Source organism: Chiloscyllium punctatum, chromosome 38 (assembly GCF_047496795.1).
Source record: "Chiloscyllium punctatum isolate Juve2018m chromosome 38, sChiPun1.3, whole genome shotgun sequence".
Classification (NCBI taxonomy): domain Eukaryota; kingdom Metazoa; phylum Chordata; class Chondrichthyes; order Orectolobiformes; family Hemiscylliidae; genus Chiloscyllium; species Chiloscyllium punctatum.
Genome location: NC_092776.1, coordinates 16,679,947 through 16,706,888, shown reverse-complemented (window position 1 = coordinate 16,706,888; position 26,942 = coordinate 16,679,947). Strand labels below are relative to the sequence as shown.

The 26,942-nt window shown below is 40.3% G+C and overlaps 1 protein-coding gene across 3 annotated transcripts in view; it reads right to left on the bottom strand.

The window, feature by feature from the left end:
- Positions 1-253: 253 nt before the first annotated feature.
- The window catches only part of slka (STE20-like kinase a), a 182,611-nt gene continuing 155,922 nt past the window's right edge, over positions 254-26,942 (bottom strand). For all 3 annotated transcript variants that reach the window (XM_072557283.1, XM_072557284.1, XM_072557285.1), the window contains 6 exons: positions 22,633-22,762; positions 22,416-22,540; positions 21,865-22,053; positions 17,838-17,963; positions 10,404-10,517; positions 254-6,276 (listed from right to left, as the gene is read on the bottom strand). In XM_072557283.1, coding sequence (XP_072413384.1) covers positions 6,130-6,276; positions 10,404-10,517; positions 17,838-17,963; positions 21,865-22,053; positions 22,416-22,540; positions 22,633-22,762 — 831 coding nt within the window. In that variant the 3' untranslated portion in view covers positions 254-6,129. The remainder of the gene's footprint in view (positions 6,277-10,403; positions 10,518-17,837; positions 17,964-21,864; positions 22,054-22,415; positions 22,541-22,632; positions 22,763-26,942) is intronic.

The following is a 26,942-nucleotide window of genomic DNA, read 5'->3' as shown; positions in this document are numbered from 1 at the left end:
TCTACTTGGTATTTCCCCAGTTCAGAACAGGAGCTTTTCTGTGGGGAATATATGAAACAGACAATGTAAGAGGGCCTCACATCCAAACTCAAGTTCAGTACTTCACTTTAACTTCAAGATTAAGATTGCACATAAGTCAATCCATTTTAATATCCCAAAATTAATGATTTGTTCACTTGGCCCCCCATTTAATGAGATATATCATGGACTAAGGTATCATGAATATCAACTTTAGAATTGAAAACAGCAAATGCCATCTGCAATACCATTTTATTTACACAATTATTTCTACACAAAGCTTTATAATCACTTTAATGTAGAACATCTGATCCACATAAATAAGTTCTCTTCATAGTTTAACAAGTTCTAGGTATTGAAACATCTAATATATAAAGCTGTAGCAAAGCCTTCATATGTTATAGTTACAATCAGAAATATAGACACTAGTTTCCCAACAGTTACAGTACAAGTAACATCCTGGAATATCCAGGACACAGGATCTGTGATGGATCACAGGTGTTCTCCTATGGATTTGGTTGGGGTTCTATGTTAGATAAGTGTAAGCTGGAGGACTCCTTATGATTCAAGTCCCAATGTACTATAAATTCAGAAACAAACTTAGTCTCTCTGTAATGCTGTAGAGGCGATCACAATTGTTTTAGCATGAAATTATGCAACAGAATCCTGGTTTCAAGGTGAAAATCACACCCCATATTCATTTTCAGGGCAAGAAAGCTACAGACTAAATACTCCTCTACATTGTCTCTAACAAAAAACCCCAGGACAGGTGTAGCTAAGTTAGATGCAGAATAAAGTTCACTTTACACCGTCCCAATGATGCCCTTTATGAGAAAATGTTAAGAAATATTCAAATAATTAAATCAGAATCCAAGTTAAGGTCTGCTGGCACTTGAGGACTCAGAGGCCGCAAAGTGACAGCTATGTTATATAAGATGACCAAAGTGGTAGATGGCATATAATGTGGGCTGTTAAGCTCTTTTTAACTTTAGTAATTGGAATGGAAAAGTAGAATTTTTCTTCTGAAGGTATTAAACCGGAGAACTCTGATGTTCAAAAGGAACTTGCATGTACTCAGAAGGAAGCAGATAACTCATAAGTAGAACAAGAAATTAGGATTCCAAATTGTATGTAGGACTTTATTGTTGTAAGGTGACTAAATAATAAGCAAGAATAGTACAATTGAAGAGGGTCAGTTAGCAAGATTGTTCGTATGTGATTCAGAATAATGTCAATAGCACAAGTTTCGTTTTTATTTTGACTGAGTAGACTGCCTCCCCAAAAATGGAATGCAGTAGCAAACCACCGCAGACAAAAAAAAACTGGCTCAGAATAAAGTGTCAGTAGAGAATGAACCATGGACATGCCTTCAAACAGAACCCTCATGTAATATGATTAAACTCTGTAGAATTGTATGAGGCCACACTGAGAGACAGTTATAGACTCTTTATTTGAAAAGTATGTATTTTTTATTAGAAGTGAAAATCCCACCTTGGGGGGACTGTCTGTGCAGAGGTTGTAGTCTCCCAATGTCTGCGTAGGTTTCCTTCAGGTGCACTGGTTTCCTCCCACTGTACAAAATGTGTTGGTTTGGTGAATTTGCCATGCTAAATTGCTCATAGTGTCCAGGGATGTGCAAGTAAGGCAGATTCGCCATGGGAAATGCAGGGTTACATGGATAGTGTGGGGAGAGTCAGGATGGAATGCACTTTGGAGGGTCAGTGTGGACTCAATGGGCTGAATGGCCTGCTTCCACACTGTTGGGATTCTGTGGTACAGTGAAGGTTAGTGGTTTTTAGGATGAAAGATGAGGCTAAAAAAATTGAGTCTATATTTTCTTAAATTTAAAAGAGTGATGGATGATCTCATCGAAACACAAGATTCTGAAACAACAAAACTGGGTAGACACCGAGGCAGAGAATCTAGAACATGGGCACATTATCAAGATAAGGGTTCATCCATTTAGGCCATATAAGCATATGAATTAGAAACAGGAATAGGACATTTGGCCCCTTGAATCTACTTTACCATTCAAAAAAAATTCCATTGTTGAATACATTGAAGTGACGGATAAATGTCTGGTCTCAGTGAATTATGGGTAACGGGCAGTAGAGCTCAAGGGATAATCAGCCTTGAACATATGGATGAAGAAACAGGCTGTAGGGGGCCTAACAGCCCACTGCTGTTACTATTTCTTAGGTTCTTAACTAACACACAAGTTGACTGTTAGTATCATAGCTATTTCTAATTATAGATGGCCCTTGATGATGTTTTACTGGGCTTTGTCCATACCCCATCTAATTAACTTTAACATTACAGTGGTCATTTAAATGGCTACAGTCTCTTCATTGATCCCACTCACAGTGCATCATGGGGCTCCCACCAGTACCAGCATTGACAGAGGTTGGAAATTTGGGAGAACCTATCACTTAGAAGATCAAGGTCAGCAGATGCATGGGAATACTACCACCTTCAAGTTCCCCTGTAAGCCACACCAAGTTGACTACATTGTCATCCCTTCACTGTTGCTGGGTAAAAACTCCTGAAACTCCCTCCCCAACAGCACAGTGGGTGTCCATTCATTTTAGTAGTTCATAAAGATAGCTCATCTTCAACTTCTTAAGAGCAATTACGGATAAGCTACAAATGCTGATCCTTCCAGGATATACTCATTCCTCAAAATAAAGTAACATACTGCAAGATTTGTAGCTCAGGTTGAGGTTTAGGGTGTAGGTTTGCTCGCTGAGCTGTACGTTTGGATATCAAACCTACAGCTCAGCGAGCAAACCTACACTCTAAAGTAACATACTTTCAAAACTAAAATGAAGGAATTAAACAAAGGACTGAAAAAAAAATGTCAAATAACAAATTCTCCTTTTGGAATAAATATTGTTTGATGACTTTTCCACCAAGGTGGAACTACATTCAAGCACCTGGGAATTGCATTTTGCTTAACCTGCTATTGATGTCATAATTAAAAAGTACAAAGTTCCAGAACATTTATTGTTTATAGTGGTGGAGCATTTATTTGGATGATATGTGAAGAATAGAAAAGCACTGCTGCAGAATATTCAGCAAAATGAGTCCTTGTAGTGGTAGCTGGTGCAAGATCATTAATATAGATATCTGACCATGAATGTGTCTAGGCTACCGGCTTGGCACCTGTGGAAGTTGCAATTTTGTCATGAGTGCAAGTTTGAATATCTTCAAAGACTTAGTTCTGAAAGAAGTGCCATGTTTTGGTCATTGTGCCTCAAATGGACAGTCTACATATCGATTGCTGTCACAGCTGAACACGTCAAAGACCAACAGGCCTCATGTGTGATCGCCTCTACAGTACACAGCACCAAACAATCCCAAATAAATCACACAAAACTAACATGCAAACGTGGAGCTTAAACTCACCAATTTTACACCCTCTTCCCTTCAACAATTTAACACCTCCACTATTACTGGGTTTGGGGTGCAGGGGCAGGAGTACAGGCGTAGACTCAAACCAAATGAGCAGAAGTACTTTAGATAGAATGTTCTCCATTAAAATAATTTAGATATATAGTGTTTATGTTGGTTAGTAGATAATAGTTACTTCCCTGTGCAATTCATAGATTCAGGTGTAAAGGGTTGGACAATGAAGCAAGCACAGACTCATGGTTATTATTAAGCAATGTAGAGTCACTTCCTGTTGCTTTAAAAATAACAGATCCTGATTCAAAGAGATGGGTGTTTGCTTTATATAAGCTCTCAACTGATACCCAAACTCCTCAGATGTCTTACTGCAGCTCTTTAATAAGCGTGGGATAACAATTTATTTTTTACATATTCATTCATGGATGGGAGACATTGCTGTCTAGGCCAGCATTTATTGCCCATCCCAAATTGTCCTGAGGGCAGTTAAGAGTCAACCACTCATGCCCTCCCTCCTGTTTAGAGAAGAATTAATGACAGCACACTGCTAACATGCCAGAATACTTCAATAGTTTTGAAATTTTCACTTTAAAAGTAAGGTTTCGCACTGAAATAGCAAACCATTATATCTCACAAATATGCTTCAAAGCATCTTATCAAAATACTTTGAAATAGTGAGCATTGTTGAGGCAAACACTGATTGTTGTTTAGGGAAGCGCTGTGACAGTTATTTAAGGAAAGGTAGCAGGGGCATGTAGGAAAAGCAGCAATGGTTATTTAGGAAAATGCGATGGTGGTTAGTAACGTTATGCAAGGAAACAAGGCAATGGTTATTTAGAGAAATTAACATGATTATTTCAGGAAACGTAGTGACAATTTTTAAGGGAAACATAGTGGCCATTATTTAGACTAATGTAGTGACAGTAGTTTAGAGAAATGTAGTGACAGTTATTTAGAGAAATGTAACAATGTTAATGATGGTTATCTAGACAATCAATCATAGTGAGTTATTTAGGGAAATGCAATGACAGTGATTTATGGAAACACGACAATGTTTCTTTTATTCGTTTATGGAATGAGGGAGTTGCTGGCTAGGCCAGTATTTATTGCCCATCCCTAATTGCCCAGAGGGCAGTTCAGAGTCAACCACATTGCTGTGGGTCTAGAGTCATATGTTGGCCAGATCAGGTAAGGATGGCAAATTTCCTTCCCTCCAGGACATTAGGGAACCAGATGGATTTTTCCTGTCAATCAACAATGGTTTCATGGTCATCATTAGACTCTTAATTCCAGATACTTTTTTTCTATTAAATTCATTTTCTCCCATCCCCTATGGTGGGATTTGAATTTGGGTCTCCACAACATAAGCTGGGTTGCTGGATTAATAGTCTAGTGATAATACATGTAGGCCATTGTCTCTCCTGGGATTTAGGGAAATGCAACTTTTTTTTTGGAAAACAACACTATTTACGGAAATGTAGTGATGATTATTTAGGGAAATGTAGTGATGGTTCCTGAATGCATGATTTGCTGAATCAACGTGCTTCTAACCAACCAAGTTGATACCAGAATATTTTATCACAATTCCAGCATTTTATGCTGAATAGGGTCTAAACATTAGTTAGTTTCCACAAATCATGCATAATTTTATTCATCCAAGGATGTGGGTTTGCTCGCTGAGCTGGAAGGTTCATTTTCATTCTCAAAACTCGCTAACATTTTTTCATTCAAATCAAGCACCCTTATAGTTCAGGCTCTAGGGCAGTATACAGTCAGTCTTGAAACACAGATTGAATTCAGCTGAGTGTTGTGGTATTGTAGTTTTAATGTTCCTAATCTCTGATTTCGCTCAATGAGGGCACTAAGTGCAAAGTGACGTTTTTGCTCAGTATCAGTCATAGGTTACAGCATGGTCATATTTCTGATTTAAGGTTTTGTGTCATTGGGATGCATGCCCCTTTTCACAAAAAGGCTGAAATTCAACAGCAAATGATTCATAAACACAAAATATCTGCATTGACATCTGTGGAGACAGAAACAAGAACTAATGTTTCAAGTCAGTGACTTCCATAAGCTCTGATATAATGCAAGACCTGAAACTCATTTTTCCCTCTTCACAGATGCTGTCAAACTCGCAGACTTGAAAATGCTTATTTCTGGTTGAATTGATAAGCTATTAGATAGTGCTGAATAATGCAGAAATCTGCAATATCTATTAAAACCTGCTAATTGCAATGGAAACTCTTAGACATGGCAATACTCCATGATTCATTAGATAACTGTTACCATTTCACTAGAACTCTCACTAGATCTCTAGCATATCTCTCTGGACACAAAGATCTTCTGTGACCTAATACAGGAACCTAGAGTCTATTTTCCTGCTCTGTGGCCAACAGACAATAGGATCAAAAGGTTCGGCAAAAGAAAAGTATTAAAAATTATTAAAGTTGTGCTATGAATGATACAGACACACCACTCCCATCATGTCTTCCACTTTGGACCGCTAGGAAATGCAGTCTTGCATCTTATCCAGGATCTCCAGGTGCAAACAATCCAATAAGGTTCAAAACATGTAAATTCAAACAGCTGCATCCTGACTGTCTTCAAACTCAAAGATAGTAAAGGGTCCTGCTGCAGGTGACTGGATCAGCACTATCAAACATTTGTTTACTGAATGAATAAGAGAAACTCCTGGGAGCCCCACAGTTAGGATCCTGTAGAATGCAGGCTTGGGACGGGGTAGAACTTGGAAATACGGCTCTGTGCAGATGGATTGAGGCATTCAGATTCACCACTCATCTTGAAAAAGACCTCCTGCTCCTGCAACTTGCGAGCAAATTCTTCCTCTAAAGCCTGAATCGGATTTGGGACAAACAGTTAGTGAAGGAGAAAGAAGCACAGTTCACCAGCAAATACAGTCAAGATACAAAGGAGGTAAACTTAAATACATTATGGCTGTAAAGGAAATTATTTCACTTTGAACTGACCATACATTTGGAAGGACCTCAGTTCAGTTATTGGCCACTTTCAGTACGTTTTCGGCTTAAGGTATGTAATTTATGACTACTAAGGCAATAATAAGCACTTGTATTCAGACTTCCATCATCGTACTAATAATACAATGGTCCAAGAGACTGCACAGGAGCATTATAAAACAAAGTATGACAAGCGATATTACGTCAGATGACCAAACGTTTTGACAAAAAGATAGGTTTTGGGAATATCATAAAAGAGGAAAGCAAAGTGGTGATGTAAAGATGTGTAGGGAGGGGATTCAAGAACTTTGGGCACAGGCAGCTTAATTGATGGGCACCACTGATGCAGCAATTATACAGAAATATAGAAAATATGAGCACGAGTAGGCTCTTTGAACCTGCTCCTTCATTCAAACTGATCATGGCTGGTCATCCAAAGTAACCTGTTCTCACTTCCTTTAGCCCCAAAAACTATATTGAATCTTTTCAGCAAAGACTTCAATGTTTTGGTATCAACCACTTTCAGTGGTAGAGAATACTACAGGCTCACCATTCTGTGCGTGAAGACACTTCCTAATCCCTACATGGGGCTCTGGACTCAGTCATTTGGAACATCCTTGCCATGTTTATCCTCTCTAGTCCTTTTTTTAAAATAATATGTTCAGCTGTGGGATATGGGTATGGTTGACTGTCCAGTATTTATTGCCTGTCCCTAGTTGCTCTTGAGAAGATGGTAAAGAGCTGCCTTCATGAACCACTGCAGTCCAACTGTTCAGATCTTGATTCAAAAAGAGCAATATTACACTGATTGCTGGACACCTGCAGCTCCATAAAACATGAACTGGAGGAGGAAGTGGTCTTCATGACTGATAACCAACAAATCAATCCACGCACAACTGGAAGCGGCAGCCTTTACAAGACATTATTTTGCTTCAGGAAATCTGTATCATGAAATAATTATTCAATGACTATCCCATCTGCATATTGGTAGAAAAGACAATTGAATGCAGCAATGGGGTTGATAAAGAGAAACTAGCGGATGTGGTTTATGTGGACTTCCAAAACAAATTTGGAAGTTTTCACATTAAAGATAAACTAAGAATTCATGGAATTGGGTGTGTTCTCTAGCATGGATGGAGGACTGGATAACTTGAATCTTGTTATCCTGTTAGTTGAGTATGCAAGTTTTGAATTGCCAAATTGTAACTTGTGAAGTCTGTTAGTATTTTAAAGCTGTGGGATCCCCTCATTCTTCTAATTCAGTGAATATAATCCAAACTGATCCAGTGATTCTTCATATGTCAGTCCTGCCATCAGTCTAGCAAATGTTTATTGCACTCCCTCTAGGAGTAACAGCATCCTTTCTCAAATCAGATGACAAAAATTGCATGAAATACTCCACAGGTGTGCTGTCACCAACTGCAGCAAACTGTTGTTCCTGTACCCAAATTCTCTGAATATGAAGACTAATACACCATTTTCATTCCTCACTGTCTGTTGCAACTCCATATTTACTTTCAGTGACTGGTGTACAAAGACACTCACTTCTCATCATACCTTCTCCTCTCCCAATCTGTTATAATTCAGATAATAATCTGCCTTCCTGTTTTTGATACCAAAGAGGATAACCTCATTTATCTACATTATATTTCATTTTTAAAAAATTCAGTTCTGAGATGTGGCCGTCACTGACTAGCCAACATTTACTACTGGTCTCGAGTTATCCTTGAGAAGGTGGTGGTGAGCGGTCTTTTTAAACCACTGTAGAGCACATGCTTTAGGTTGGGCCACAATGTGCTTAGGAAGGTAATTCTAGGAATTTTGACTCAGTGACAGGAGTGAAGGAAAAGTGATATATTTCCAAGTCGGGAATGGTGTGTGGCTTGGGAGGGGAACTGGCAGGTGATGGCGTTCACATGTTTCTGCTGCCCTTGTTCATGAGTCTTGGGTTTGGAAAGTGCTGTCTAAGGAATTTCTAAGGTACATCTTGTTGATAGTACACATTACTGCTACTGAACATTGGTACTGGACACTTGTGGATGTGGTGCCTATCAAGCATTTTGCGTTGTTCTAATAGCATCAAGCTTCTTGAGCATTATTGGAGCTGCACCCATCCAGGCAAGTGGGTACTATTCCATCACTGAGGAAGGGCTTATGCCCGAAACGTCAATTCTCCTATTCCTTGGATGCTGCTTGACCTGCTGCTCTTTTCCAGCAACACATTTTCAGCTATTCCATCAGACTTCTGGAACATAACTTGGAGGTGGTGGACAGACTTTGGTGAGTCAGGTGAGTTACTCCAAATAAGAGGATTCCTACTACAGATTTCCAAAGATTTGTTAGCGTAAGAAAAACAGTGAATAAAAAAATAATTAAGAGACAAAAGGGGAATTTTTCATTTTCAGTTTAGACATTTGGCTGGTATCATGGATATCTTTGTACAGTGTGCATTACTGTAATGACCAAGCCATGTGCCTGCCTGAACATGAACAATCTTTTCCTCAACTGATTTAGCCTCACATTCACAATCATCCATCTTGTTCACTGACTTATTCCTTTAAACTGGACAGCCACAAAATGGGAGTCTAGCCTATTCTGGATAACAGGTACTGTTATAACAGGGTATGTAAAAAGTGGAAACTTGGTGGCATACTACTGCTATTTCCACCAAAGAGCAAAAGTTGTTGAGTTCACCAGATTGCTGGTACAGGAAGTTGAAAACATGGAAACAAGGACTGTCATGAACAGGATTTTCACTGAGGTTCACATTTGGGACAGAAGCAAAAGAAAAAAAAAAGTTCTTTATCTTATCAATAGTTTAAATGATTTTTAAAAATGATTTACTCATGGGGCATGGACATCACCATTTCATTACCCATCCCTTGTTGCCCTTGAGAAGATGGTGGTGAGCTGCCTTCTTGAACCTCTGCAGTCCACATGGTGGGTTGACCCACAGTGCTATTAGGGAGGAAATTCCAAGATATTTACCCAGTGACAGTGAAGGAACAGAAACATATATCCAAGTAAGGATGGTAAGCAGTTTGGAGGGAGACTTGCAGGTGGTGATGTTCCAGTCTGTGTGCTGCCCTTGTAATTTTAGATGTAATTGGTTGTAGATTTGGAAGGTGTTGTCTAAGGATCTTTAGTGAATTTCTACAGCAATGCATAATGTACAAAGATATCCAGGATACCAACCAAATGTCTACATTGAAAATTAAAAATTTCCCTTTTGTCTCTTATTTCTTTAATCATTTTTTCTTATGCTCGCAAACTTTTGGAAATCTGCAGTAAGAATCCTCTTATATATTTACTATCTATGCCACTTAACTATGTGATCTGCCTGTAATGCTCGGAAGACAAAGCTTTTCACTGTACCTCGATATGTGACAATTCATCTTGTAGATAAGATACACTGCTGTTACTGAGCGTCACTGGTGGAGGGAGTGGATGTCGTACCAATCAAGTGGGTTGCCTTGTCATGGATGATGTGAAACTTCTTGTGTTGTTGGAGTTCGACCCAACAAGTATTCCATCACACTCCTGACCTGTGCGTTGTAGATGGTGGACAGACTCTGAGGAGTTTATTGAGTTATTCGCTACAGATTCCCAACCTCTGACTGTTCTTGTAGCTACTATGTTTATGTGGCAAGTCCAGTTGAGTTTCTGGTCAATGGTAACCCTAAGGATGTTGATAGTGGGGGAATTCAGTGATGGTGACACCATTGAATGTTAAAGGACACTGATTAGATTGTGTCTTATTGGAGATGGTCATTACCTGCCATTTGTGTTGCGTGAATGTTACTTGCTACTTGTCAGTCCAAGACTGGATACTGTAACGATTTTGTTGCATTGAACAAGGAATGCTTCAATAGTGGAGACACCTGGAGTGTTTAATGCTGAAACTGGTACTCGCAGCTACCAATATTCCTTCATTTAGTACATTAGAAATTTTACTCCAAACTAAACATTTGAATCCAAGTAAATATACTTCAATGATTTCTGTACCTTCTTCCTGGGTCTAAGTTTGTCCCTCCACTCCTTCAGCTCCTGACCATGCTCTTCATCCACCTCCTTCAGTTTGTGTGTCTCATGTTCGATTAGCAAATGGCACTTTTCGTTCTGCCACGAGGAGGAGATTAAACAAAGAAAGTCACCAAACTGCAATGGGATTTAGAAAAATGAACACAGATGCAAAAGGCAATGGCAATGACGACATGAAACCAGGATAAAAACTAATTCAGGGGTAGAAATTGGATGAGTAATGTGAGACTTGGTCCCAAGAGAAAGAAATAGCAAGGCCACTTTTGGAATAGTGTGTGCAATTCTGGCCTCCCTTCTATCATAAGGATGTTGTGAAACTTGAAAGGGTTCAGAAAAGATTTTCAAGGATGTTGCCAGACTTGGAGGATTTGAGCTATAGGGAGAGACTGAGTAGGTTGGGGCTATTTTCCCTGGAGTGTTGAAGACGGAGGGGTAACCTTATAGAGGTTTATAAAATCATGAGGGGCATGAATAGGATAAATAGACAAGGTATTTTCTCTGGGAAGGGTGAGTGCAGAACCAGAGGGTATAGATTTAGGGTGAGGGGAAAAAATTTAAAAGGGATTCAAGGGGCAACCTTTTCATGCAAAGGGTGGTGCATGTATGGAATAAATTGCTAAAGTGATGGAGACAGATACAATTACAACATTTAAAACACATCTGGATAGGTATATGAATAATAACAGTTTAGAGAAATATGGGCCAAGTGTTGGCAAATGGGACTAGATTTGGTTAGGATATCTGTTCGGTGTGGATGAGTTGGACCAAATGGTCTGTTTCCATTCTGTATATCTCTACGACACTATAAAACCTGAGGGTACAAAGATCATGGAGGGTACATTTAAAAACAATCAGCTGAGATTAAAAAAAACTATGAAAGTTAATTATGAGGCTTAATTTTTAAATCTCACCTTTTTATGTCTTAAAATTAAACTTATCAGATAAAAAATTTATAGTCTAGAATAGTAATCTATTAACTCATCTCAGTCCAACTGAATGTTCGTGAACCGTGTGGGTTATGCCCTGGCCAAGCACATGTTGTAAATGTTATCAGTTGGAGCAGCTTATGTCTAGCTTTCAAAAGTCTAAAAGCAGCTTGGAGCCCCTTGGGACATCTCAGAGCTAGGAACCTTCAGGGGGTGAATATTTCACAGTGTAGGAATGACCTTCGGGCAGGGAGTACAGGGTTCCCTTTGTGAAAAAGTGAAGATTGCAGATACTGGAGATCAGAGTGGAGAGTGTGGCGCTGGAAAAGCACAGCAATTCAGGCAGCATCCGAGGAGCAGGGGAATCAATGTTTCAGGCATAAACCCTTCATCAGGAATGAGGCTTGTGGGCTGAGGGGCTAAGATAAATGGGGGGTGGGGTGGGGTGGGAAGGTAACGGAGAATGCAACAGGTAAATGGAGATGGGGGAGAAGGTGATTGGTTGGAGGGGAGGGTGGTGTGGATAGATGGGAAAGACAATGGACAGGTCAAGAGGGCGGTGTGGAGTTGGAGGTTTGGGATAAGGTAGGGGGAGGGGAAATGAGGAAATGATTAGATTACTTAGTGTGGAAACAGGCCCTTCAGCCCAACAAGTCCACACTGACCCTCCGAAGAGCAACCCACCCAGACCCATTCCCCTACATTTACCCCTTCACCTAACACTACAGGCAGTTTAGCATCGCCAATTCACCTAACCTGCACATTTTTGGACTGTGGGAGGAAACCCACGCAGACACTGGGAGAATGTGCAAACTCCACACAGACAATTGCCTGAGGCAGGAATTGAACCCGGGTCGCTGGTGCTGTGAGGCAGCAGTGCTAACCACTGTGCCACTGGTGAAATCCACATTAATCCAGTGTGGTTGCATGGTCCCAAGGCAGAAGATGTGGCGTTCTTCCTCCAGGTGTTGGGTGGTTAGGGTTTGGCGATGGAGGCAACCCCGGACCTACATGTCCTTGGTGGAGTGGGATGGGGATGTAAAGTGTTCAGCCATGGGGTGGTAGGGTTGGTTGGTGTAGGTGCACCAGAGATGTTCTCCGAAACTATCTGCAAGTTGGTGTCCTGTCTCCCTGACGTAGAGGAGACTACCAGGTGCAACAGATACAAGTAGATGACTACAAGTAGTGGTGAAAGTACAGGTAAATTTCTGTCAGATGTGGAAGGTTCCTTTGTAGTCCCTTTTGTGTATTGAGCTCTCTACTGCCATTAGATCTGCATATGGTGAGTTTATGGTTCCTGAGAGCCAGTGTTTACTGACCACCCCCTACGCTTATGCTCCTACTGATGATAGGCAGACCAGACATGGACAAGCAGACACACTAATCTTGTTCAGATGAGTAAATAATATCCATTTCATAAATAGGAAGTGCCGGTATTGGACTGGGTGGACAAAGTTAAAAATCTGTGATCTGTTGTGACTTTTAACTTTGTCCATTTCATAAAAGCAATACTGAAATGTTAAAACATTAGGACTCAATGTAAAAATTATATTTTAAAGAATTATTTAGTTGGGGGTCTGCTTTTGATGACTTTAATTCATTTGAAAAGATCTCATATCAAAACAGTTTGAGAACCAATGTCCTGAAGTATCTTTAACCCACTGTACATGCAGCACATTTGCACCATGTGTAGACCTACACAGTAGGTGGCAGTGGAGGGAAAAGATAAATAAGTCAGATTGAGGGACATAGGGAGAAGGTGGGTAGTTGGGGAAAGAAGTGACTGAGGGATATAGAAAGGAGAAATAGATTGCTATGAGGAGATGATGAGTTGGTGAGATAGAGGGATGGGAGAAGGTGAGATTGATGGACAGCTCATGAATTCCAGGATCCTCCATGCACCACCAGAAAGCTCAGGCCTTCAGAAATTAACTGGTACTTGGTCACACACAATTATATACCAGTTCGAGGCTATTTATGAAATCTGTGATGAGGGAAGGCTAAAAAGCCAGGTCACACTGCTACCTCACAGCACCAGGGTCCCAGGTTCAATTCCAGCCTTGGGCAACTGTCTGTGTGGAGTTTCCTCTGGGTGCTCCGGTTTCCTCCCACACTCCAAAGATGTGTAGGTCAGGTGAACTGGCTATCCTAAATTGCCCATAGTGTCAGGTGCATTAGTCAGAGGGAAATGGGTCTTGGTGGATTACTCTTCGGAGAGTCGGTGTGGACTTGTTGGGCTGAAGGGCCTGTTTCCACACTGTAAGGAATCTAATCTAAAACATCAATTCCAGTCAGGAATGTGAGTCAAAAGGCTGTAGGAATGGGTTCATGTTTCTATAGATCTCATTCTTCTTAGCAGTGACGAGGAGAATCAAGAACGCGGTCTGAGAAGCAAACCACTATTCCAGAAGTAACTAACACATCGTGCAAATTTCTCTTTGGTTCTTTAAAATTTGCTTTCTTGATAAGTTTAGAGTCTGTCCGCTTTGGTGAAAGTTCTCGTTAGCAATGTCATACTTGCAGTGAAAATGAACATGTCCATGCTTACCATGCAAAACAATCATAATCATTTGATGAAGTACACAACAATTATTGAGAGCTGGCACATCAAGCATTACACCTTTGAATTTGTGGAGTGCATTTGGCTTTGTCATAAGAAACTGTTCTTGTTTGAAATGCACAAATCATGTTTTCACACACAGACAGTGGACCAAAGTACATACATTTCAATAGGAAAAATTTTGATTTTGTATATCATTTTGACCAGAATCTAAACATGCTGACAAGACTGTTTTTGACTAATTTTGAAACTGACTGTATTGTCATAGCATTCAAGCTCTTTTATGTCAACAATGGCCTTGATTTACACAAGATGGAAATATTTGCATCAGATGGAGCCTCCCGTTACACTGGGAAAGGAAAATGAAGTAACTGGAGTCTTGCGATGTGAAACCAAACATTTGGACTGCACTGCATTGCTCACAGAGGAGGACTGGGAACAGATGATGCTTGGGTACAATTATTTAAGACATTGAAATGCTTCTAAGAATAACATCTACATTGTTCACTGGATCAACTGTGATGGATAATTTTAGAATTTTACCAAGGCACAGAGTGTGATTCAGTGGCACTTCCATCTCTGAATGAAGTGAAGTGGCTGTCAAGACACTTTTTGAGAGTGCACTATTGCAAAACTAAAATGTCTCAATCAAGTACTGTACAGTAAGTGAATAATTAACAAATATTATCTGAAACTGCTCACCAAGCCAAAATATCACATTGCACTGACAGCTCTCAACTCTGTGCAATATGAACTGGCATTACTGTGCAAACACTTGCAGAGCACCTGTCTGCCAACAAATGAAGCTATACAATTTGCGAAGTCCAAGATCAATAAACTTATGACTCAATATCGAGGTGAAGATGTTCATTGGAGTTCATTAAGGTGGTACAGGTTGCTTTTAACAGTGATTGGACATGACCACAATCCTTCATTTATTTAACTGCTATGTGACGATCTGGAAAGCAAATTTATGCATTTTTAAAAGACAGTGTTCTGCCACCAATACTGAAATATTCCACATATCAAACTCTGAGGAGAGGGTGGCCACAAAGATATCTGAACATTACCCCGATTTAAAAAAAAAGTGATTGTGGAAAATATCAAGGTGGGTTCTGTTCAAACATTTAGTGAGTTGGTTGACTGTACCCTCAAAGTTGACCAGTTCGTAATATCTCCTTTTTTTTTGGACATCTCAGGCATCAAGTACTGACTATGAGCATGGATTTAGCCTCATGAATTTGATTAAGTGCAAATCCAGAAATAGAAATAGGTTACTTGTATGAATTAATTTGCATCAAATTGAACATTTCATCTGGATAAGGTATCAGAGTCATAGAGATGTACAGCATGGAAACAGACGCTTCGGACCAACCCGTCCATGCCGACCAGGTATCCCAACCCAATCTAGTCCCACCTGCCAGCACCCGGCCCATTTCCCTCCAAACCCTTCCTGTTCATATACCCATCCAAATGCCTCTTAAATGTTGCAATTGTACCAGCCTCCACTACATACTCTGGCAGCTCATTCCATACACGTACCACCCTCTGCGTGAAAAAGCTGCCCCTTAGGTCTCTTTTATATCTTTCCCCTCTCACCCCAACCCTATGCCCTCTAGTTCTGGACTCCCCGACCCCAGGGAAAAAGACTTTGTCTACTTACCCTATCCATGCCCCTCAATTTTGTAAACTTATATAAGGTCACCCCTCAGCCTCTGATGCTCCAGGGAAAACAGCCCCAGCCTGTTCAGCCTCTCCCTATAGCTCAAATCCTCCAACCCTGGCAACATCCTTGTAAATCTTTTCTGAACCCTTTCAAGTTTCACAACATCTTTCCGACAGGAAGGAGACCAGAATTGCAAGCGATATTCCAACAGTGGCCTAACCAATGTCCTGTACAGCCACAACATGACCTCCCAACTCCTATACTCAATACTCTTCAGGAAACATTCCTGAAGAAGGGCTTATGCCCAAGACGTCGATTCTCCTGTTCCTTTGATGCTGCCTGGCCTGCTCTGTTTTTCCAGCAACACATTTTCAAGCATTAAGTGTATAAGTCCTGCTAAGATTTGCTTTCTCAAAATGCAGCACCTTGCATTTACCCAAATTAAACTCCATTTGCCATTTCTCAGCCCATTGGCCCATCTGGTCCAGATCCTGTTGTAATCTGAGGTAACCCTCTTCACTGTCCACTACACCTCCAATTTTGTTGTCATCTGCAAACTTACTAACTGTACCTCTTATGCTCGCATCCAAATCATTTATGTAAATGACAAAAAGTAGAGGGCCCAGCACCGATCCTTGTGGCACTCCACTGGTCACAGGCCTCCAGTCTGAAAAACAACTCTCCACCACCACCCTCTGCCTTCTACCTTTGAGCCAGTTCTGTATCCAAATGGCTAGTTCTTCCTGTATTCCACAAGATCTAACCTTGCTAATCAGTGTCCCATGGGCAACCTTGTCGAAAGCCTTACTGAAGTCCATATAGATCACATCTACTGCTCTGCCCTCGTCAATCCTCTTTGTTACTTCCTCAAAAAAACTCAATCAAGTTTGAGAGACATGATTTCCCATGCACAAAGCCATGTTTGACTATCCCTAATCAATCCTTGCCTTTCCAAATACATGTACATTCTGTCCCTCATGATTCCCTCCAACGACTTGCCCACCACTGAGGTCAGGCTCACCGGTCTATAGTTCCCTGGCTTGTCTTTACCGCCCTTCTTAAACAGTGGCACCATGTTTGCCAACCTCCAGTCTTCTGGCACCTCACCTGTGACTACCGATAATACAAATATCTCTGCAAAAGGCCCAGCAATCACTTCTCTAGCTTCCCACGGAGTTCTCAGGTATACCTGATCAGGTCCTGGGGATTTATCAACCTTTAACCATTTCAAGACATCCAGCACTTCCTCCTCTGTAACCTGGACATTTTGCAAGATGTCACCATCTATTTCCCTACAGTCTATATCTTCCATATCCTTTTCCACAGTAAATACTGATGCAAAATATTCATTTAGTATCTCCCCCATTTTCTGTGGCTCCACACAAAGGCTGCCTTGCTGATCTTTGAGGGGCCCTATTCTCTCCCTAGTTACCCTTTTGTCCTTAATATATTTGTAAAAACCCTTTGGATTCTCCTTAATTCTATTTGTCAAAGCTATCTCATGTCCCCGTTTTGCCCTCCTGATTTCCCTCTTAAGTATACTCCTACTTCCTTTATACTCGTCTAAGGATTCACTCGATCTGTCCTGTCTATACCTGACATATACTTCCTTCTTTTTCTTAACCGAACCCTCGATTTCTTTAGTCATCCAGCATTCCCTATACCTACCAGCCTTCGCTTTCACCCTGACAGGAATATACTTTCTCTGGATTCTTGGTATTTAATTTCTGAAGGCTTCCCATTTTCCAGCCATCCCTTTACCTATGAACATCTGCCTCCAATCAGCTTTCGAAAGTTCTTGCCTAATACTGTCAAAATTGGCCTTTCTCCAATTTAGAACTTCAACTTTTAGATCTGGTCTATCCTTTTCCATCGCTATTTTAAAACGAATAGAATTATGGATATACCACCATTGGGCAGCAAATAAGGTCAGGTGCAAAAAACAGTAAATAAATTCACGACCACTTAATATATGCAGTGTACACAGTGCCACCATTAAAATGGACCCCAGACTGCCGAGTTGACCAAACAATTTTGTTTATTTTAGCAGGTAGAATATCTGCAACCATAAAATAATATAAATGCATATTTTTAATTATTAATAAACAAACTGCAAAATAAATTGCAATATAAATTATGCTTAATGAACTTCTGAGTTCTGCACAGTCCCCAGAAAAACTGGAAGGAACACTGGTTGGCAGTGTCTCTTGGATTACTTATGACACGTGCGCTATATGTAATTTTACCTGTAGCTGCTGCAATTCCCGAATATTGGCGTCACACTGGAGCTGAAGGTCTCTCATCTGATTTTCATGTTTCTGGTGCTGCTGTAGCCTTTCATTTTTCTGTCTCTTCTCCTCCTGGCTAGCAAACTGTCCAGATAAAACACAGTGAGAATAATTGCTAGCCACTAACTGATCAGGTAACTGGATTTGTTCAGTGAGTTAGTCAGAACAATTACAATTCAAAGTTCTCCTAACTCTCTATGATCACAGTAAGTTAGATTCCATGAGCTAGTTATTTTTCCCTCTAACTGAAACTTGTATAGCTCATGTATGGAATAAGTGGATACCATCCTGCAGTATTAATACTTAAATTTTAAGTTACATACCAGAAAAATGTAGAGGTAGCTCAGCATGATCTCTTTATCATTCGATAGTCTATTGCTATTGTGTTGTTCTGCCTATGTTCTACACTAAAGTGAATTTATAAATATGTAAAATTAATCAGTAGAATTGATAGACAGAAAAATAGCTCTTGGCTTTCACTAATAATTGAACTTGATTTCTAACAGTAATGTAACAATTTATTAAATGTTTAAAATCCATTAAGTAGATTTCAGATTAATGACACAGTTACACACAGCAACAGATCAAAAGTACAATAAAGAGAGAAATATATGCTGTCCCTAATCTGTTGTTTTCCAAAGGGGCAGTGGCACAGTGGTAATGTCACAAGATTAGTAATTGAAATGGTCAATCTAATGCTCTGGAGATATGCAAATTCTATTAATAAATTTGCAATTGAAAATAGTCTCCATAACTGTGAACATGAATAGATTGTTGTAAGATCTGCCTTTAGGGAGTATAGTTTACATATGACTCTAGTAATGTGGGACTACCTTCTGAAATAGACAATAGGTGCAGGGGTAGGTCATTCTGCCCTTCGAGCCTGCACTACCATTCAATATGATCATGGCTGATTATCCTTAATCAGTATCCTGTTCCTGCCTTATCTCCATAACCCTTGATTCCACAATCCTTGAGAGCTCTATCCAACTCTTTCTTAAATGAATCCAGAGACTGGGCCTCCACTGCCCTCTGGGGCACAGCATTCCACAGAGCCACCACTCTCTGGGTGAAGAAGATTCTCCTCATCTCTGTCCTAAATGGTCTACCCCATATTTTTAAGCTGTGTCCTCTGGTTCGGCACTCACCCATCAGCAGAAACATGTTTCCTGCCTCCAGAGTGTCCAATCCTTTAATAATCTTATATGTCTCAATCAGATCCCCTCTCAGTCTTCTAAACTCAAGGGTATACAAGCCCAGTCGTTCCAGTCTTTCAGTGTAAGGTAATCCCGCCATTCCAGGGATTGACCTCGTGTACCTACGCTGCACTCCCTCAATAGCCAGAATGTCTTTCCTCAAATTTGGAGACCAGAACTGCACACAGTACTCCAGGTGTGGTCTCACCAGGGCCCTGTACAGCTGCAGAAGAACCTCTTTGCTTCTATACTCAATCCCTCTTGTTATGAAGGCCAGCATGCTATTAGCCTTCTTCACTACCTGCTGTACCTGCATGCTTACCTTCATTGATTGCTGTACAAGAACACCCAGATCTCTTTGTACTGCCCCTTTCCCTAAATTGATTCCATTTAGGTAGTAATCTGCCTTCCTGTTCTTGCCACCAAAGTGGATAACCATACATTTATCCACATTAAACTGCATCTGACATGCATCTGACCACTCACCTAACTTGTCCAGGTCACCCTGTAATCTCCTAACATCCTCATCACATTTCACCCTGCCACCTACCTTAGTATCATCAACAAATTTGCTAATGTTATTACTAATACCATCTTCTATATCATTAACATATATTGTAAAAAGCTGCGGTCCCAGTACTGATCCCTGCAGTACCCCACTGGTCACTGCCTGCCATTCCGAAATGGAGCCATTTATCATTACTCTTTGTTTCCTATCAGCCAACCAACTTTCAGTCCAAGTTAGTACTTTGCCCCCAATATCATGTGCCCTAAATTTGCTCACTAACCTCCTATGTGGGACTTTATCAAAAGGTTTCTGAAAGTCCAGGTACACTACATCTACTGGATCTCCCTCGTCCATCTTCGGAGTTACATCCTCAAAAAATTCCAGAAAATTAGTCAAGCATGGTCTACCAGGCTAATCAGTTCAAGGCCTATTAGGAATAGGCAACAAATGCCTTGCTGCTGATGCCCACATTCTAAAACAAAGAGTTCAAAATAAAGGTCTCCAACAGCTCAAATTTAAAATTCTCATTCTTGCTTTTCAATCACTTCAAAACTGAACCCCACATTATCTTTGAAATCTCTTGATGCCTGGCAACCCTCCCATTTCCTGAACATACACTCCCTCGGATATTTTTTTCTCTCATGAATTCTCCCTTACCTTTACAAGATGATTAGGGGGTTAGATAGGGTTGACAGTGAGAACCTTTTTCCACGTATGGAGTCAGCTATTACAAGGGGGCATAGCTTTAAATTAAGGGGGGGTAGATATAGGACTGATGTTAGGGGTAGGTTCTTCACTCAGCGAGTCGTAAGTTCATGGAATGCCCTGCCAGTAGCAGTAGTGGACTCTCCCTCTTTATGGGTATTTAAGCGGGCATTGGATAGGTATATGGAGGATAGTGGGTTAGTGTAGGTTAGGTGGGCTTTGATCGGCGCAACATCGAGGGCTGAAGGGCCTGTACTGCGCTGTATTCTTCTATGTTCTATGTTCTATTAACCAACCCTTGTATCTGCATATTCAGCGATAAAGATCCAATGCTCTGCAAATTCATTTTCACAGAATTGTTACAGCAAAGGAAGATGCCCTTCAACCCAATCATCTGCAATGGTTCGATTACCTAATGCCAATCTCCTGTCTTTTCCCCATATAATTTCTATCCGAAAAAAAAATCATCCAACGCAGTCACTGAATGTCTTTATAGAACCTGCCTCTACCACATTTCCAGGCAGCGTATTTAATACTCTAACTACTACTTCTCACATCAAGCATGTTTGCTTGTACATCACTTTAAATCGCTCTATCGTTTTTTCTCCTGTTACAAGTGAGTACATCTCTCCCTACCTATTTGATCCATCTTGCTCATAATTTTGAAAATGTCCTCTTAGCATTCTTCTCTCCAAGGAAAACAGTCCCACTTCTTTAATCTATCCTCATAACCGAAGTGTCTCATTCATGGAACCATTCTTGTGAATCTCTCCAATGAATTTGCATTGTTCTTGTAATGTAAAACCTACAACTGCACAATAGTCAAGCTGACATCTAACAAGTGTCTTCTACAACCTCAACATCACCTCCTTGTTCTTGTACTCTATGCCCCTATTTATTAGACCGAAAACACCATATGCTTTATTAATCTTATGTTTCACCTACCCGACTATCTTCAATGATCTGTGCACATGTACATCCTGGTCCATCCATTTCTGCATCCAAAATGTGATCCATATCACGTTAGTTTTGCTCTAACACATTCTTACCAAATGCATTAAGCAAAAAGTCCTCTGGTCACCTGTGAATCTTTGACCTCATGCCTTCAGCCACCTCTCCTCTACTCTACATTGTAATTCTGACCTACTTTGTATCTCCCTTCTGCTCTATTATCTATTGTGCATTTGACGGGCTTACAACATCCCAACTGCTTTGCTGTAATAACATACTTCTGAATGTTGTGATGTAGAAAAAAATGGAAGCCAATTTGCCAACTTTAACAACAGCAACTTGTATCTTCAATGTAATAAGCCTCTCAAGTGCATCAGATAAAAACAAAATATGACAGTCACGTAAGGAGATATTAGGTCAGCTGACCACAAGTTTAAGCAATTTCATAAAATTCAAAAAAGTGAGAGGAGCAGAGTTGGAGAGTGTATTCCAGAATTCAGGGCGTAAATATGCTCTCAGTCCTTGATTCCTACAATCTTCCGTCATTATTTGTCCTGGGCCAATGTTTATTAAGAACTATAGTCAAAGAGGCAGGGAACAGACATTGTGGAGCAGCTGCCCTTACCTGTTTAATTTTCTCCCGGTCTTGTTCTGGTGAGCTCGAGGAGCCAATTCGCAGACTCTTTTTGAACATGGCCATCCGGGTCTTGGCTTCACTGCGCTGGATTTTGGGCAACCTGGCTCTCTCCTGAGTTTGTCGATTCTTCAGATCCTCGATAAGTCGCTGGTTGTATCTCTGCATCTGTTCCATTTCCTGTTTATGAAGAAAATACAGGCTATTGGCCAACAAGTCAAGTCAACACATGCACAAATATTCACTCCTTATTTGAAATGCTTTGATCTAACATTGTAGGGCAAATAAAGGACAGCTTTACAAATCATAAACACAGAGGCAGGAGATTGCACTAAAGGGAGAACAACAAGAACATAGAAAGAATGGAGAGGGCAACAAAAGGAGGTGGTTTGTGTTCCTGCAGTATAGGAGACCTACTCGGACAATTAACACTTTCCAATAACTCCTCAGACCCCAACATTTTTACATTTGGCTCACTCTACTGACAAGTTATAGTTGTAGACAGTCATATAAATACAGTGAATAGCAGACTACATGCTGACCTTCTCATGCCTTTTTAAAAGTTGGTGCCTCTGCATGAAGTATTGATCTTTCAACTGCTGCTTGAGAAGTTGATGTTTTTCTTGTAGGTGCCGCTCCTCCAGTTCCCAAATTGCTGCCTCTCTGGCTAAAATAAAAAGAGGCAAAAATAGTGCTGCTGTCCCTCTATCACATCACACAAATCTGTTGCACACTTGTCCTCCCAGTGTTAGGTCTCACCTCTCATCAGCTGCTGTTTGTTGTTGAGACACTCGCGTTCAATGGTAGCAAGCTCCAGTTTGTGCTGATGGATAATTTTCTTCAGTGCTCCATCCAACTCCTGCTGCTGCTTCTGGAGAAACTCCTGTTCCTAATGAGGGACCATTGTGAGATGCACAGAGAATGATTGATAATACAAGCCACAAACTAGCCATATGGAATACACAGTCACAATATGCTAAAAACAGATGGTAGTTTTTCGGTTATTAACAACGGGTAGAGTTACTTAACAGGTTAATTAATTCTATCCTAATTAAATTGAAAATGAATGGTCGACAAGCCAATCCCAAAAGGCAGAGGTTTAAAGAAACTGATAGAAAAATTAAAGAATTAAAAGTATTTTTATTCAGAAATGATGGGGTCTGGAACTCACTGCCTGGAAGGCAGCTAAAAGACAGAAATCCTCATCATATTTAAAAAACACTCCGATGAGCACTTGAAGTCCACAGCCTGCAAGTTGAAGAGCTGGAAAGTGGTCTTCAACAGGCTGGCATGCTTTTGACTGGTACAAGCACAAGGGATTGAATGATCTTTTCTATTTAGTGCATCTTTCATATTACCTATATTTCCACTATTTGGTAAGCTTATAAACTTGCAGTTTACCCACTACATACTAACGATGTTGCTGAGCTTATTTAGTGTACTGACCACAAGGCAAAAAATCTAATTTATCCCACTATCCTTCAATATTGTGATAATTTGTCTTGCGTGAAACGACTATTCAGTTTCTCTGATGTATTTAGCCCCATGATATCTTTTGAGCAAAACTTACTTCTTCCAGATCCAATGTTAGAAAACTATATAAAATTGTCGTAGTTCATGGTTTTCATGACTTCAGTAATAGACACAAACAAATCTACTGCTGTGGTTTCCTAAAAAAATCGAGTGATAAAATTCCCCCTGTTCACACTGTGGCTCCTAACACAGGCACAGGAGACAAAAGATGGGATATCCTGCCTTCACACACACAACGACAATGCTCACACAGGGGTGGGACAAGACACATAACTGGATCCTTGTGAACAATTAAAGTATGACACTGTGACACCATACAAACATGAGCAATGGAAGGAAATCACTTTCCATGGGAATGGGGCCTGGTAAATATGAATGGGCATAGTTTCTTGTACTACTACTAAAGTAAACGTAATGTGGCAGAGTCTGAAGTGCAAGTCTAATTTAACCAAAGACAGTTAATCACTCAAAACATTGTTAAACTCTCCATTCATCTCTATAATAATGCCAATTTCTACTTGGCAATGAACCATCAACTGGGTTTCAACTATACTTTCAACAACTATAATAAAGGCGAGAGATATTAAAGTGTTATGTTGTATATCACAACTAAACCTAATTAAATCCTTGCTGAATTACTGTAAGATTTACTAACTGTGAATACCAAGTTGTAAGTCATACAGCTGCATGTAACATCAAATCAAACTGATGCACAAACCATAGCCTTACGTTACAACATAAAGAAAATCTGTGTACAACAGACCAAAAACTGAAGAATTTAAACTTACACATTGCTAATATTAAAGGACAGGAACACCAGGTGCAAAAGGAGGGGACGCTGGGTTAGCAAGTTGTGTGTAGGGGGAGATGCTGGATCAGCAAATCTAGGGAGTACATATGGTCATGTCCAGGGTGGCGGACCACAGATTCAGCAGGTTACATGGGTACCAGATCATGATGCCCCACAGGATCAGCATATTAAACTGGGAGAGCAGGGTCAGCAGATTGGGGCATGCAGCTTCAAAAAGGTTGAGATGGCATGGGGTCAAGACATTGCGGGCAAAGGCTGAACCAACAGGTTGGTGAGCAGGGTCCACAGATTGGATGGTGCAGGGTATACAAGTCAAGGGCACGTGTTCAACAAGTTAGGAGTGTGTACTATAAGGTCAGCACATTGGTGGGGGTGCATAGTAACAGAATCATAACAAAGATTTGTAGGGGGACAGTTCTACAGAGATTCACAGTTATCAGACCCAGAGAGATTAGTTGCAGGATAATCAAGGCTTCAGGGTCATCAGGCACCGAAATGAATTACAGAGCCACAAAGAGGGTTGGGAAGGATTTGTGAGGGGAGGTGCATTTGATGAGGCTGAGCCAACATTTTGTTTTAATATATTCATCTATGGGATACGGGCATCGTTGGCTGGCCAACATTTATTGCTCGTCCCTGGTTGCCCTTGAGAAGGTGGTGATGACATGCCTTCTTGAACTGCTGCAGCCCAACAGCTAACTGTTCAGACCTTGATACAAAAAGGGCGATATTACACTGATTGCCAGGCACCTGCAGCTCCAGAGAACATAAACTGCAGGAGGAAGTGGTCTTTATGACTGATAACCAACTGAGGGAAGTCCAAATCAAATCCATGCACCTTTGGAAGCGCATCCTTTACAAAACATTATTTTGCTTTAGGAGGCCTGCATAATGGGTGCTCCTTTATCCCAATTCTAGGCAGAATCCATTCTTTCTAGGATAGCATTTGTTTATACAATTGCTTATAGTTCTTGCTGCTCCCCAGAAATCAAAAGGAATAGGAATCTCTGCAATGCTTTGTGGTGTTAATCAATCTTTGCATAACCAGAAGAATCCACACATTTTTTGATTTAAGCAACATCTTGACTTCATTTTTATATTCTCCATAAATCACCTAATCACTAAAGTCTTGAAGACACTGCATGTAATAACAGCTGTGAATATCTATCCCACCAGATACTGAATTCATGTATAATCATTACTAAAATTGCCACATTGCTCCTTTTCTAGGAATAATGGGCACCATTTATAATTCTCTTAATCAAGTGCGTGATGTGTGCTAAATTTTAAAGAGAACAATAAGTAGTTGACCTATAAAATGAAATAAATATTGAATGACTATCCCATCTGCATATTGTCGGAAAAGACAATTGAGTGCAACAATGGAGTTGATAAAGAGAAACTGGCTGATTCAGTTTACTTGGATTTCCGAAAAGCATTTGCAAGGTTTCACATTAAATCATGGATTTGAGGGTGATATCTGAAATGGATAAAAGGACTGGATAACTAACATGATACAGAGATTCAAGTTAAGTTTTGGGTTGACAAATTGTAACTTGTGAAGTGCAAGAGTGATCAGTGTGGCATTAAGTATTTGCAATTTCTGTTAATAAATTGCATGAAAGGACAGATTGTATTATTATCAAATTTGCTGATAGCAAGGTAGATAGGAAACAAGTTAAGAGATGTCACAGACTGCAGAGGGATATAGTGAATGGTTGGAAGATAGGTGAGAGTGGAGTGAAATGTGGCAAAGCATGAGGGATTCCAATTGGTAGACAGAACATTGCTTAAATTGAGTCAGATTGTTGCAGTACAGAGAGACCTGGATGTCTTGTACATGAAACACAAAACTAAAGTGTGTACAAGTAGTTAGGAAGGGAAATGGAATGTTGGCCTTTATTGCAAAGATAGTGGAAATTAAAGTTAGCAAAGTCTTGCTTAATAGAACATTAGCAAAACCAGAGCAGAGCAGAGAGTACTGTGTACAGTTTTGGTTTACTTATTCAAGGAGAGATATACAGTGTAAGTCCATTATAACATGGTTGCCTGGGTCCAGAAATTGGAACATAGTTATAGCTGAACCAGATAGGTGATCCTATGCAGGAACAGAGAAAGAACCATGAGAGAAGCAAGTTGAGGGGAAAGTCACAGCTGAGGGTAGAGGACCAAGAAAGTCAAGTCAGACCAGAGTTAGGCTGAGGCTGGGGATTATCAGTTGGATTGGGCGAGTAAGATTGACCTAACTTGGAAGCCATAAAAACCCAATGCTGTAAAAGAATATACAGCATATTGATCAACATTGTATCAAACAACACTGTACTTGCTTTGGAAACTGTTCAGAGAAAGTTCAGGAGGGTTATTCCTGGAAAGAAGGGATTGACCTTTGAGTAAAAATTGAACAGGTTGGTTCCCTTCTTATTGGAGTTTAGAAGAATAAGAATTGATTTTATTAAGAAAAAAAAGATTCTGTAGTGCTTCACAGGGTAGATACTGAAAGCACATTTCCCCTGGAGCAGCAGTCTGAAACAAGAGAATACAGTTTAAAAAATAAGGGGTCTCCTATTTAAAACCGAAGTTAACAGTTTCTCTGCATCTATTCAATTGAGAAGCAGCCTTCACAAAACATGATACTGCTTCAGGAGACCTGTATCATGGGTGCTACTGTCTACCAATTCCAGACGGAATCCTTTTCACTGGAATAGCATTTGTTTGTATAATGTTT